The sequence below is a fragment of the Oreochromis aureus genome, linkage group 9 (genome assembly GCF_013358895.1).
Source record: "Oreochromis aureus strain Israel breed Guangdong linkage group 9, ZZ_aureus, whole genome shotgun sequence".
Lineage (NCBI taxonomy): Eukaryota > Metazoa > Chordata > Actinopteri > Cichliformes > Cichlidae > Oreochromis > Oreochromis aureus.
In genome coordinates, this window is record NC_052950.1 from 39116935 (window position 1) to 39132442 (window position 15508).

Sequence of the window (15508 nt, forward strand, 5' to 3'; positions counted from 1 at the left end):
TAAAAGGAGGAAATACATTTATACAAAATCATTACAAATTTCCATTCATCACTGTAGCTTTGCATTGACTTTAATTCGACCATTTTTATATTATAAATGTCTTATTATAATTATTATTGTGCATTGATGAATATCTGATGGAGTCACTTGTTTCTAATCTGACAATCATCCACCTTCATGCTCTGCAGAGCAGCCAGGCTCTCCAGCGTGGACGCCATGTCGGCGATCTTCTCCAGACGGCGGCAGAAAGAGTCAAACTTCCCGAAGATGTAGTTCTCACTGAAAACACGCACACACGTGTGTAAAGGTTAGCGTGACGCTGCTGACACGCTCTGACTCAGAGTCAGTTACTGATCACCTGAAGTCAAACTGTCTGTTCTCAGGGTTTTCTCTCAGTTTGTCTCTGACGCTGTGGAAGCTTCGCTGATACGCCGCATTCAGATTACAGCAGTCAGAGATTCTCTGCAGCAGCACCGGCCTGACACACACACACACACACACACACACACACACACACACACACACACACAGACACACACACACAGACACACACACACACACACGTTACTGAGTCCATTTGTTAGTCTGAGTCTAAACTCTGTGACGATGAACAGAAGTTTCAGTCTAATGTAAGTTTCAGGTGTGCTGCGGTACCTGCTGTGCTCCCAGACACGCCTCACGCCCTGCAGCAGGTAGCTCCTGCAGGTGCTGATCATCTGGTTGGTGACCTTGAGCAGCAGTGAGCTCATCCTCTCTGAGGTGTTGTAGTACTGGGACACCACGTGGATCATCTTGATGCCGTTCATCAGACTGGGAATGTGCTCCAGCATCCTGGTCTGTGGGGCCGGGAGAAAAGGAAGACGGAGGATGAGAGACGTTTTGTCCGGTGACTGATACGAGCTTCAGTGTGAGAAACAAAGCTGCTGACACAGCAGGAACACACAGCAGCCTCATCACTGACATGTAGAGATCAAATCAATGCACATTCAGGCTGAGCTGGAGAATCCTGTATCCACCATATCTGATCCAGTAACAAGAAAAAGGTTTGTCAACAGACCCGATGCAAAAGAAGAAATAATAAAAACCCATCAAAAAAGAAGCTGGTGGAGGTGAAACACCCGACTCATCAGCACAAACTGACAAATTCACCATCACAGAAAATACAAACTAATAAAAAAGATCAATCAGAGAAATCCTGCTGATAAATCAGAGCTGAAACATCTCAGACTGAGCTGTGATCTCTGTCCTGATGAAACCTGTTTGTCTCTTTGAGCTTTTAAACATTTTAAAAGTCTGAAACTGAGAAAAGAAAAGAAGTCTTTAGTTTTTAACAGTCACTTTAATTCTTTCTTCTTCTTAAGTTACAGACAGGCCTTTGTCTCAGCTGTGATTGTGACTACAGCCTCTCTGTGAATGATGTGTGACGATGTCTTCACTGTTTTCTGTTCCTCACAATCATGAAGGACTCAAACAGCTGCAGACGGTTTTATACAGAAAGACATGAAGAGTGTTTTTCTCACAGGAGTGGATTTTTCCACAGATCCAAAGAACTTGTTGAGGGTGTGAAGATACTTGACGTTGTCCTTTGCCTCGTTGGCCACCACAGTGATGTCTCTGTCCTGATAAATCAATAAATCGATCAGTGATGACGTCAGCATCGTCGAGACAACAGCTGTGAACTGAACAGGAAATAAACTGCTGACCAGATCTCTCCAGGCACGCAGGCACCGAGACTGAGCCACCTGCAGGACCCCCAGAGTCCTCTTCACCTGAGAGCCCTTCACTTCCTCCAACAGACTGACACACACACACACACACACACACACACACACACACACACACACACAGTTACAGCTGTTCAAAGGCTGTTTGTATTCTGTCAGTGTTGATGTCGTACTTGCACATAAACCTCTACTTTGGACTCTGATGTGTGGCTCCATACCTGCCACCTACTGGTCAGCCAGTGTAAGTGCACAAAACATTTCTTCAAACCAAGATGGAAAAATACATGTTTAAAAAAATGAAGTTCAAAAATCTTTTTTTCATCTCTAAAGAAGAATAAAAATACTAAAGAAAGAATCCTGATTGATGTCGTCATAATTCATGCATGAAAGGGTTAAAAACTATGAAACAAACACATGAATATTTCGGAACATTTCAACTTTAAAGAGCAGAAAGAGAAATAACAGAAAGTCATATTGTGTAAAAGTGGTTTTGTCCTGAAGTCTCAGAGTGGAGACTAAACTGTTCCAGGTGTGAGGAGCTTCTGTCCACAGACGTCACATCATGTTTGATAAACTGAGTTTAAACCTGTAAATCTGACGCTACAGGAGATGCAGCTGAGAGGACGCGTCTACCTGCTGAAGGTCACCGTGCGGCTCTTCCAGAGCTCCAGCTCGGCCGACGGCCCGACGTCGTCGGTCTCTTTCCTCATCTGCTCGCTCTCTGTCAGCACCTGCTTGATTTGATTGGTCCACAGGGTCAACGCCTCCTCCAGACGCTCCACCAGCTCACTGTTATTGGCTGAGAGCGAAACACACGAGTTCCTCTAAACACACGTGAACACGGACTCATTATTTCAAAGAAGCCGTCATCTCAGGTCAGATGCTTCCTTCAGCTTCCACAGATAAACTGCTTTGATTTACCTGAGAGTTGATTTTAAAGCTTTAAACGATGTTTCCTGTATTTCCAACAGTCTTATTGTTTGTGTGAGATGTGAACAGCTGGAGCTTCATACCTGCTGCTCTGTAGTCTGCAGGGCTGCTCAGCTGGCTGATGGCGTCAGGAAGCTCCACCTGCTGCAGCTGGAACTTTCTCTCCAGGTTCAGTCGCGCTGAGCTCAGATTACTGACAAACTGATCCACCGAGGACAGGAAGGACCGCACGTGTGGACACGAGTCCTGCACAGAGCCCCACGACTGGGCACAGGGTCAAAGGTCAGCAATAACAACAAAGGTTAATGTGTTTCCTCTTTCACTTTTTACCTTATTCACAGCCAAAAGCATCAGGAGGAGCACTGCACACAAATCAGACTTTTCATGGATCTTTATGTAACAGCTGCTCTACAGTCAAACCCCACAAAGAGAAACCAGCAGGTACAGATAAGCCCAAGGTGTGGCCTCCAGTAACGCTGTGAGGAACCTTGGAGTCATGTTTGACCAGGACATGTCCTTCAACGCACATATTAAACAAATATGTAAGACTGCTTTCTTCCATTTGTGCAACATCTCTAAAGTTAGAAATATCCTGTCTCAGAGTGATGCTGAAAAACTAGTTCATGCATTTATTACTTCCAGGCTGGACTACTGTAATTCATTATTATCAGGATGTCCTAAAAACTCCCTGAAAAGCCTTCAGTTAATCCAAAATGCTGCAGCAAGAGTCCTGACAGGGACTAGAAACAGCAGATTTCTCCTCCACTGGCTTCTCTTCACAGGATTGACCCCTCATGGCTGCCCCTCCCTGCCCCTTTCTTTGCTTTCAGCCTCTTCCTGTTTAAAGAGAGTTCTTCCTTCCCACCATCAACAAAGTCTTCATATATGGCGTCATGTGATCACTGGAAGCTTGAAACATCTCCCTTTTTGTGCTCAGTGAAAGCCTGAATGGATGGAGGTGTTTTACCTGCTGCGACCTGAGAGCAGGTAACATGATGTGAGTCAGCAGAGTTTCCAGACTGTTCAGGACGCCGCCGCCGCTGCTGCAGTCCAACACGCCAAAGTTCACTTCCTGGAAACATCAGGTTGCACGAGGAGATGTTAGGGTTCAATGTTGAGAGAAGAATCCATAAATAACCACAGATCCAGGCGTGTGCAATTTAGACGGCATTTTAATGAACACATGTGTGAGTTCAACAACCCAATCAGTGTTGAACTGTCTTTCTCATATTCAGACAACTGTTTTATGGGGTTAAGAATTGTACAGCCCCCTTTTCTGTTACTAGGCAGATTTACGTCACACCAAAACCACAATGACTTTTAACATAGAACATCATCTTCGGTGTCGACGGCTGATGCTTCCTGTCTCCATTCTCGCTGTCGCTTATCTCCCGGAACATCAGTTGCACTTCCTCTAAGTACTTGGCACACTTCTGCATTTCTGCCCTACCAAAATAGATCTACCATGGTGTGTATGTGTCTATGCGTACACGTGCAAGGGCGCGCATGCATGCTGTGTACTGCGACGTGTCATGACCTCTCACTATTTGTCTCTCTGTATGTGTGTCTCGTCTATCTGCGGGTGCACAGTTTCACTTCTGCAAAAACATGCTCTGCAGACGCGTTTCCTGTCTCATTTTGGCACAGAGAGTATTTTCCTGTCTCTGCCCTCTACACAGAGATCATACAAGCATTAATAACTTTTAAATTATAGATTCAACTCAACCCTTTAAAATGGTTCTTCTTTGGACCTGTAATAAAGACTAATATAATACCAATATATTTGAACATCTGAATGCAACATCACTATTAACATGAAATGTTAATGATGATTATAAAAATAGCAGCAAATAATAGCAGTAAAATATTTCTATTCCTCTCACTTCCCCTTTTGACCTCTGGATGACATCCAGAGGTCACCAAAACAACGAAAAGCATAACCGAAACTAATAATTCACGGAGTAGATCCTAGTCTAAGACTAGATCCACCTTAACTGTAATGGATAAAAACCTTCTCCCTACTATGCTCTAACTTACTCTGTTTCCTCAATTGTTCTCTTCATTCAAAGGCATAAACCTAATTATGTTTTGACTTTCTAACTTTTGTTCCTATATAATCCTAAACATCACTCATCTCAATCTACAGCATTTTAACAGTCTTACAGCACTGCTGTCATATGTTTCCTATTGTTCCTTATCTGATCACCCACATCCTGTACACCAAACTGTCACTGCTGCAAGGGCCTCTCATCTAAGTCACCTCTCACAAGCAAAATCATCATAAAATCATTATAAGGGCTTATTCTACTAAAAGGATCAAAAAAACGACCACTTTAATCACTAAGTGTAAGCACCTAGTTAATTGCTCCTAGATAAACTTCATCATAGCTAAAACTGAACTCTCACTGTATTTTGAACTCCCATTTCCTGGGTGATAACCTGTTTGAATATATCATTTTATTTCATTTTGCTGCTTTTAATGTAATGACTCCCTCTAACTTAAACTTTATCAGACTTAACCAACATATATAAGCTTTCTCCCTTTGCTTCTGTTTTCTGTATTTCTGTAACTGCTATTTATATAAGAGGACTAAGTTAGAGCTGCATGTGTTATCTCAATATTTTATATGTCACTCAGTTTAGTTACAAGCAAAACTCCTATTCAGTTCCTCTTTCTGTCATTTGTTATTGGGCCACTCAAATTCAGTTAAAAGCTAAAGGAATTTCAGGCCCTAGGCCTCAAATCAATACTGTCCTGTGTGTTGATGAACTCTATATGTCTGTAAGCGTGTGCAATCCTTCAAAACTCAGGTCATTCTCACAGTAGATTGGCTAATCATAACGTTAACCAAAAGTTTATGACCCTCAAGAGACGACTCTCTGAGCCACAACTCCGTTAAAGGCACCAAAATGCAATGTGTATGAAAAATCATTTCTACATATATAATCTCCAATATTATTCATTTGAGTCAGCGAGACTTTTAACATCCTCATAAAAAGCTCTCCTCTACCCTAAAAATAAATCTATTTACTATCTGTTTCTAAAGCCTACATTATAACAACATTCTAGCATTATGTCACTGTTACAACTTATCCTAAAAATCAAAAAGAAATCACACATTTTCTACTCATAAAATCTTCACTATTTTCCCCAAAGCATATCCTTTATTCCCACAGTTTCCCCTTTAAGTTTGGTGTACAACTTCTTATTAACACCAGCAATTTATCTTCTAAACCTAATTCAGTTCATTTTACTCCTTTCTTTAGAATTAACAATCTCTGCCTCAGTTTTACCATATCTAAATTATCAAACAACCCCAATCGTTATAAAATCCTAGTAAAACCCCTTTCAAATTAAACAAATTAAATCTTAAACCCCTCTCTTTTTTGACACATCTCATGTGGCAAAAAACTCAACATGCTTCACCCAAGCTTAGGAAATTAAAAGGAAAAAAGGTTAGTCATTTCATTTCCCAGAACAGCTCAGCAATTCTCCTCTCCGGTGTTTTGCTTCAGCCCTGAAAACCTGTGTTTAAGGAACAAAATCAATTTAATCATCATGTTAAATCTCCTCCAACTCGTTGCTCCATGCAAAGTCTGGATCCTTGGAATTTCCTGAAAACAAAACCTGTGCCTTACATTTCATACTCAACTCTCCCTTTATGATCTAGTCTGTGTCATGACAAAAACAACCTTAAACAAAACAGTTATTAATCCTGAGTTACCTCAGTTAATGGTAACTTGAATCTCATCAAACAATGTTTCCCCTTTTAGCATTTAGCATTCTATAGTGTAATAACATAATCCAACCCCAGTAAATAATTTTCTCAAAGCACACATCAATATCCCAAAATCAGCATCCCCAGATTTAAGTCTCCCACTTGTCCTTTCATTTATTTCCCCCTTGGTCCCATCACTCGCATTCACTCCCATGCATTCACACATGATATTTTTTGCTGATCTGCAGCCTTCTGCGCACGTCATCAGATGCTCCACATCAGCAAAATGAGCTCAATCATTTGTTTTATTTCGTTTTCCTTTTAGGAAAATAGTTCTCTATACTTTTGACTGGATTGACACGCTGCAATCATTTTTTAGACAGAGACTTGCCGCCAATCAGTCTCTGATTGTAATCAATTATAATCTGTAAAGCCCACCTGATTTTCGTACTCGGTAATTTTGTCAGCGCCGTCCGTTCACTCTCTTCCAGGCCTGCTTAAAACAAAATGAAAAAGAGAGCTGAGTATTAGCTCATCAAAGTACAAAACAAAATCACCTGACAGGTTTTTTCTCTAAGTGCACTGTTACAAAAACTCTGGGCCCTTTTAGACATGTCCATGTTTATCAAAACTCCCTCTCTTGAAATAGAAACAACAGCCTCAAAAATCTAAAACAATCTTAAATTTTCACCCATTCAACACACCGAAAACCTCGTCAAAAGCTACACCGTTTCGTACACAACAATAACCCGGTTAAGCACTTTACCATACTCAGATTCAGCCTAACACCTTACAACAATGTGTCAACACTAATTTATAAACCTCCTAATCAAATTTGCACCTCTGAACAATCTACCCCTCCTTTAAGGCCTCAATCACACACACACACAGGAAGTGTTAAGAAAAAATGAAGAGAGGAAGTGTCTCTGCTCATAGACTCACAGCTCCACTGCCAACTTGACAAGAAAAATACATGTTTACACCTTATCACATTATTGAACGATTTTCATATTCTTTCTATACTAATCACTTACTTTGATCAATCAGTGCAAGAGCACTCCTGAGTCACTCTTATAGACACTTTTCTTTTGTTTTTCCATCTATTTTTATGAAACATTCACACCATTCTCTCACTCATACAAGCAGCAAGCAGATCTTCATTGCATATGCTTATGTTCTTAGCCAGGTTTTTAATCAATATCTGTTCATTAAGCTTCAGGAGCTTGTCTTTATAAGGTTAATGCATTTTCTGTTTGTGTGTGTATGGGTATATGTTATTTTGCATCTATGACTTCACAGTCTCCCAGACTTCTTCCCAACTCTCCAGTTAAGCAGTCAGTTTTCTTTTTCCCGAGTTACTAACCCACATTTTGATTTCCCACCTTAAATTACCGCCCTCCTGGTCTTCAGCCAGGAGCTGGGGCTTACTTTTCAGGTTCCTGGACACATCATGCTGTGAACCATTCAACCAGAAACTTGCCTTAACTTATCCATAGATGTTAACCTCTAACTTTCTTCCGACTGCTGGATCTGGAGAGCCGGTCCAAGTCTGCTTTACTCCTGAAAATAACAAAACTAAGACATTTTCATTATTATCACCAGTGGTTAAATAACCCATTTCTCTGTCTCTGGTCAGAAACACCAATTATGCCAGGCATGTAAGCGTGTTCTTCCCTGCATTTTATGTTAATTGGGTGTAAACTGCTTCTTCATTAAATTAATTCATTGAGTTCTTCGTTGCCTTGCGATGTATTCATGTTAATGTACACTACGTGTAAGCTGTTTCTTCATTGCATCCTATATATTCATATTTAATTTATGCATTTCACCACTGAGCTTTAGATTCAAACTATCTCACTTCTGATTCATTTCAAAAATAATCTCACATGTAACAATTTGTATGTGTGTTTTCTATTCATTAAGGTAATGACAATTATCTTCGTTCATTATTCTTACCTTTTCTAATGTTTACCTCTTTGTTATGCTGTGGTGGACATCACTAAACAATTCATGAGTTCAGGCTTCAATTTTCAATCCAATTATATCCTATATTCTCGCAGTCAAACTCGTCCAGCTTCATCTCTCACTGGTCCTCTCTGCACAATGTCCTGTTCGGGCTTCAAAGCTCCAGCAAACACAGTCTCAACTCAGCTGTTGTCTTCTTCTCTGTTTCTTTACAGTCTTTCTTTCAGATTAAGTCCCAGCATGGCAAAATATCACTCAATGTCCAGTGCTCTTCCACAATTCTTTATCCCACTGTTCAACTGCCCAGCCTGTATTTTCACAGTACATGTTACATTACTCTTACATGCTGCTGCTGGTCGTCAGTCGTCATCAGTGTTAATGGATCAGTGGCACTGCCGTTTGCCTGCTGTATTCAAGTCCACGATGTTCTATCGGTCTTCATCAGGCGATTGACTGTCCTTTGAACTTCTTCTCCGCTTCAGGGACCAAGTGAGAGATCCAGCCGCACAATTTCGAGCCAAAAACTGGCTTATTCTCCCAATTCTTTTAATCTACTTTTCTGCTGCTGAACTCAAGGTTCCAATGTTGAGAGAGTCCACCTGTATTGACACACTAAAGCATACAATTAGTAATATATTCATTTTTCTTAAAGGCTTCATTTGCTTCATGTGCCTAGAGTTAAATCTCTCTCTCTGTGTTCTTTCTGTACACACTCAGTTCCCATATATGGGCATGCACAGTTCCTGTTCACTATTTCCTGTCGCTGCAGCCCGGTACATAGAGCAATATTTCCTGTTCCTCAAACTAATCTAACTCCTTTGTTTTTTGTTTTCTTGAATTAAAAACACTTTCAAACTTTAGCACATCCTACTTTTCATCACACAAGAAATATATTTCACACTCCTTTATTCCATACACACCTTTTAAATGCTCTAACCTCTTTCAGACGCCATAAATCGTCTCACACGCACTGCCTTTCTCTCTCTCAGACTTCCCCTTTTCACTTACTCAGACAAATCACCCAGTCACTCAAATCAAATACTGACAGCATTCACACAGTTAAAATCACTCGAAATACGCTTTCATACGAGTATCTTGGACATGCCTTCCATGATCAGAAAGAGCAAGTCAAAAGAAAAAAGAAAAAGAAAACTGAAACCTCTCATCGTCTCACAGCTTCTCCCCACACACACATAACTGAAAAATAAAACACACCAACATTTATGGCTCACGAAATATACATCTATCAAAATTCAGTCATTATCTAATCATTTTCTATACATCCACACTAATATATTCAAACTGTATTTACACTCTCATAATAAGCAAAACCAACCTCTTATATACAGGCATTTAGCAAAAAGCTCTCAGTCCTCTCAAAATTGAAACCACCCTCTCTGCTGGCGTCACTGCTGCTCATTTGCATTTACACACACCATCCGTGCACATCCGGCTGTGCATTACTGACACAGAGACTGATCTTACTCATAGATCTCATATTTTATATTACAGACGTCTTTAATTACAACTGCACAGATTTTAGGCCTCTTAAATCCTATAAATTTCGACAAATTTATCCATAACGGTCCAACCGATAAAAGTCCCTGACTTTTTGCGACCAATTTTAGCCAGTGTTCCGTCCCTGACGGTGGCCCGATTGCTAATGCCCTAACCAAATTTATCGTAGCCAAAAAGCGCAAATAGGAGACTCTAACTCCTAGCAATTTCAGAGGTTCCCAAGTTCTCTCCCGCTGTCGACGGTACTATCCCTACTCTTCAGGGTAGGCCAAGGGTCAGCGTCCTGCCCAGGTGCAAGCGTTACCAAGGAGAAAATGCGCTTCTTAACAGACGCCGCTGTCGTCCTAGAAAATTTAGAATAATTTGAAACAACAATCTACACCCAACACAGGATTAAGATTGAGGACAACCCTCAACAGTTTTAGAGATTCCCCAGTCCTCTTCGGATGTTGCCCGAAACTATCCTAGTCATCGCTAGGTGAAGGATAAATTTCTCTATCCAGCAGGGAGCGTCACCTCCGAGAAAGTTCTTCAGGGTTGCATAACCAATGGGACTTGAACCCACACAATGACCAAATTCCCTATCATTCTAAGAGTTCACTTAGCAGTCCAACTGCTTTAATTCTCTTTTCATTCCTTTATTCTCATTACTCAGTACTGTCACTTATACTTCATTATCATTACTTCAACCGTAAACTTCATCAAAATTTCGCCAAAATTAAAAACAGACATTCACCAGTAATTTTCAGTGAGTAGACTTTAATTTGACATGTCCAATCTAGCACATTTTGGAAAATTCAACAGGTATGTGCCTTACCTTTGTTTTAAGCCGGCTTGTCTCTCACTTCAGACCACTGACTCCTATCTGCCCATCCAATCACCACAGACCCTGGATCTCTCCAAAACCCCAACATTATTCCCTCTCTCTCACGGAACGAGCCCCCAAATGTTAGGGTTCAATGTTGAGAGAAGAATCCATAAATAACCACAGATCCAGGCGTGTGCAATTTAGACGGCATTTTAATGAACACATGTGTGAGTTCAACAACCCAATCAGTGTTGAACTGTCTTTCTCATATTCAGACAACTGTTTTATGGGGTTAAGAATTGTACAGCCCCCTTTTCTGTTACTAGGCAGATTTACGTCACACCAAAACCACAATGACTTTTAACATAGAACATCATCTTCGTGTCGACGGCTGATGCTTCCTGTCTCCATTCTCGCTGTCGCTTATCTCCCGGAACATCAGTTGCACTTCCTCTAAGTACTCGGCACACTTCTGCATTTCTGCCCTACCAAAATAGATCTACCATGGTGTGTATGTGTCTATGCGTACACGCAAGGGCGCGTGCATGCTGTGTACTGCGACGTGTCATGACCTCTCACTATTTGTCTCTCTGTATGTGTGTCTCGTCTATCTGCGGGTGCACAGTTTCACTTCTGCAAAAACATGCTCTGCAGACGCGTTTCCTGTCTCATTTTGGCACAGAGAGTATTTTCCTGTCTCTGCCCTCTACACAGAGATCATACAAGCATTAATAACTTTTAAATTATAGATTCAACTCAACCCTTTAAAATGGTTCTTCTTTGGACCTGTAATAAAGACTAATATAATACCAATATATTTGAACATCTGAATGCAACATCACTATTAACATGAAATGTTAATGATGATTATAAAAATAGCAGCAAATAATAGCAGTAAAATATTTCTATTCCTCTCAGAGATCAGAATGATTGGCTGCATCCATGTCACAGTCAACCAATGAGGTCTGTGCAGTTAGATTTGCAGGTGAGGAGGTGACCCAGACCAGTTACTGACCTGCTGCACGTTCGCGGTGGTTATGGCCTTCTCAGTGGTTCTCAGGAAGAACAGACATTTCCCCAGTAAAGGCTGGAAACACAGAACATGATGGAGGTCAGATCCTTTAACGTGACGCAGACAGAGCACTTCCTCTGCACTCTGTCACCAAAGTTCACCGTGCAAAGAAAACCTTTCATGGGCTTTAAAGACGGGGTGGTTGGAGAGCTCTGCAGGCTGCTCATGACCACTGATGGGAGTAACGGCGCTACTTTTTTCAGTAGAGAGTAATCTAATTACTATTCCTATCGTTACAACGCCGTTACCGTTACTAACAAGAAACCACGGTCCGTTACTATGTTTCAACAAACAGACGGTTGAAGCTGTGTTCAGCTCACAGCATCTTATATCAGCTGCAGGAAGTAGCTGTAAGTAATCTGGACGCTACAGCTTTAAGCAGCTGTGCGCTCCCGCGGACAGACGATCACTTTTTGGCACAACAGCTGGAGCTCAGGAGGCAAAACAATCACATGAGTGCTGCTGTTTGACTGAGGAAGAATAAAGGAGTCGTGGTAATCACATGAGCACTTAAAGACAAAGCAACAAGGTGACATATACCAGTTTATAAACTGTGTTGATAGGAAACGTAAAACCAGAGTCATGATAGTTTCATGTTTACTGTCTAAGGACAGCAGCGACCTCTGTACTGGACACTAATTATGTTTTTGGAGCGGCACAAATAATTTATGTGGCATCTTATTGAAGAACAGCTGATTGTTCTGTAAATAGTTTAATGGTTATTTTAAAAAAGGGTAAAAGGTAAATGGCTGCAAATAACTTGTGTGTATAATTTTAAAATTTATATTTAAATTTAAAGTTATGAAAATGATTCATTAAACATGTTTGTGGTTGTTACAGTAAAAAATATCACTTTTTCAATTCAAAGTTTATGTTTTTTGTTTGATTTTAGATCAATTGTGTTAATACAGTTTGTCAAAATGAAAACATAACTGTAGATTCAGACACATGAGGTTGTGCTGAAAACAATGAGACCAAACAAGGCAAAGTTAATCGTTCTTAAAGGTAAATGTGGAGGAAACATCAACAGCTGTCACGGCTGGGGCAGCAGTCGTGTGGTGGAATGAAGGAGGAGCCAAGATGCAGACGGCGGTGGAGATGCGAGTGGAGATTTATTTACAGTGAAAATAACAAAGACGCGAACATGAAGCTAAACTGGGACAAACTAACAGACAAAGCAGGAAACATGAGGGCAGCAGGGAAACACAGAGTAATGCAGACCAACACAGGCAGACACACACTATAAATACACACCAGGTAATGAGGGGATGACACGCAGGAGCACAGCTGAAGCACAAGACCAGACACAAACCTTCAAAGTAAAACAGGAAACAGACTGTTTCACAACACAAAAGGACAGGAACAGAGCACAGAGGACATACGCAGGCAGGGCTGATAAAACACGCAAGCACTAAACATAAGAACCAAACCCTAAGAACGAACACAAAATCAGAATCAACACCAAACACAAGATGAAACCAAAAGGAAACAAAACGCCGGCTCAGCGACCCCGGACCATGACAACAGGAGTTCACAATGGCCGATTAAACCCTGGAGCCCAGAGGGCGTTTTTTAACACAATAGTTACTTTTCCTAGTAACGGATTACATCTAGAACCTTGTAGCTCAGTTACTTTTTTGAAGAAGTAATCAGTAACTATAATTAATGACTATTTGAAAGTAACTTGCCCAACACTGGATGTGAGCGAGTTTCCCAGCTGATGCAAACTGCAAAGCTTCTCCTGTTTGACGTGGATCTATTCAGCTTTTATTTCCTGATCATTTTAAGCATCAACAAAGTTTCTAAAAACAAACAGTTTGTCATCATTCATAAACTCTGACGTCACAGGCGTGTTTTTATTCCTGTCCCATGTTTGAAAGTTTCTGCAGATCAGAGCTGCCAACACGGCACCGACTTTAAATACTTCATCATTCATGTTCCTGTTAAAACCACATCCAGGGGAAATATTATTAGCATGTAGCCTTTAGCTCATGTTCTGATTGCTGCTCCTCCATGTTTGTAGTCCTTTTCTCTGTTTGTGGAGCTTTGAGCTCCTCAGACTTCGGCCTCTCGACCTCCTGATGTTCAGCTGTCAGTCATCCAGTGTTTGCTCAGAGACTTTAATCACCTGGTTAACCAAACAAAGCAGCACAGTTTGATCCATGGAAACACAAACACGCTCAGGCTCATCATCTCTGAACAGGACAATGATGAATCGTAGGCTCGGGATTGTTTGGAGCTTAAAGAGAAATCAGATACATCAGAACACAAAAGCCCGAGAGGTGGATCAATGTGACGTCACACACCTGAGCTCTGAGTCCTCCAGTCTGATCCAGGCTCGTGCTTTAAGACAGTTTCTATGTAACACTCAGCTCAGGTGTGTTCAGGACATTTGCTTGGAAGAAGCGTCTGTGGATAAATCCTGCTCTCCACCTCAGCTGTCAGGTTTCTCCAGAGAACGGCCGTCCTGACTTCCAGCAGCCCCACAGTCCTCGTTTCTAATAAACTGGCATTACTGAAATGAACTGTCTGCCTCACTCTTCAATAATCTGCTCGTTGCTATTTTATCAGCAGAACCTTCCACTCATATCAACATTTACTTCTTATTCTCACATTAGACTCACATTAACTTAAAGAAAAGTCAAAGCCAACCTCAGAGTTCCCCGTAGTGAGGAAGAGTTTCCTCTGAGCCACAGCTGAGTTTGATGCGTCCACAGAGGAAGACTGACGGGAGGACAGACTCTGGGAGGAAGGCAGATATTCAAAGATATGAATACAAAGTACGCTGCAACAAACAGCAGATGATGAAGAGCGGTTAGACCTTCATGTGTCATTTAAATGTGATCAAAGTTACCTGTTTGACATCCTGATAGAAGAAAATAAGCTTCTTGGATCCGTTTGCAGCAAAGAATTCATGGATCAGACTGAACTGGAAGAATCAGACATGAATGACTCAAAGGTTCAACTCTGAGGAAGGATCACGTCTCTGAACTTACTCTGTCATCAGAGACCATGGCGTCTTCCACCGCCGCCTCCTCCAGGCTGCCGCCGTCTGCCTGCCTGCTCATCAGGTATTTATGTCGGGCATCCAGAGCTGCCCGCCGTTCCTCCTTCGCGGCTCTCGCCTGCTTGGCTACTTCTCTCCTCGCCTCATTGGACAGCAGCATCGTCCTTTTACCAGACACCTGGAGAAACATCAGCTCAGTCTACAGACGCAGAGACCAGTGAGAGCCAAACATCTGCAGCTTTCTGAGGACCACGTGTGACCCTGACTGGAGGCATCGATTCTGAGTGCGACTGCCTAAACTGAGCTACTGTCCCCCCTCCACTGAGACGTTCTCCTGTGATGTGTCATGGGGGGAAGTGTTCCTCACGGTTGGACTCGTGAGAAGTTCAGTCAGTTTCTTCAAACTTTAAAAAGACGCATTTTCAGTCTCTGGATTTCAGCAGAAACACATGTGAACACAGCACTTTTTGATTGAGTATAAGAGGATGAAAGAGTGAGTGATTAGTAACATTGTTGCTGATGCTGTTGTAGAGCTGTCTGTGGATGCTCACGTTCCTGGAAGCCTTCCCTGGATTGCTCAGATATCATTAACTGGTTTGTGTCCAGTAGAATCAGGTGTTGTGGATGCAGGTGAGGCCTGTACAGTCAGCGCTGTGTGACGTTAGCTTAGACTTATTTCTGTTGTTATCATCTTTCAGGTTAATGTTGTTTTCATTGTGCATCACAGGAAGTGTGGGTGGCTGTTAGCCTCACAGCTCATGGAGA

The 15508-nt window shown here is 41.6% G+C and overlaps 1 protein-coding gene across 1 annotated transcript in view; it reads right to left on the reverse strand.

Annotated features, from left to right (window-relative positions):
- LOC116329484 (dynein heavy chain 5, axonemal-like) overlaps positions 1-3846 on the reverse strand; it is a 44735-nt gene extending 40889 nt beyond the window's left edge. Inside the window, 8 exon segments of the mRNA XM_039617393.1 lie at positions 174-279; positions 359-478; positions 655-836; positions 1521-1619; positions 1704-1797; positions 2358-2523; positions 2738-2918; positions 3622-3846. Coding sequence (XP_039473327.1) covers positions 174-279; positions 359-478; positions 655-836; positions 1521-1619; positions 1704-1797; positions 2358-2523; positions 2738-2918; positions 3622-3648 — 975 coding nt within the window. The 5' untranslated portion in view covers positions 3649-3846.
- Positions 3847-15508: the final 11662 nt, after the last annotated feature.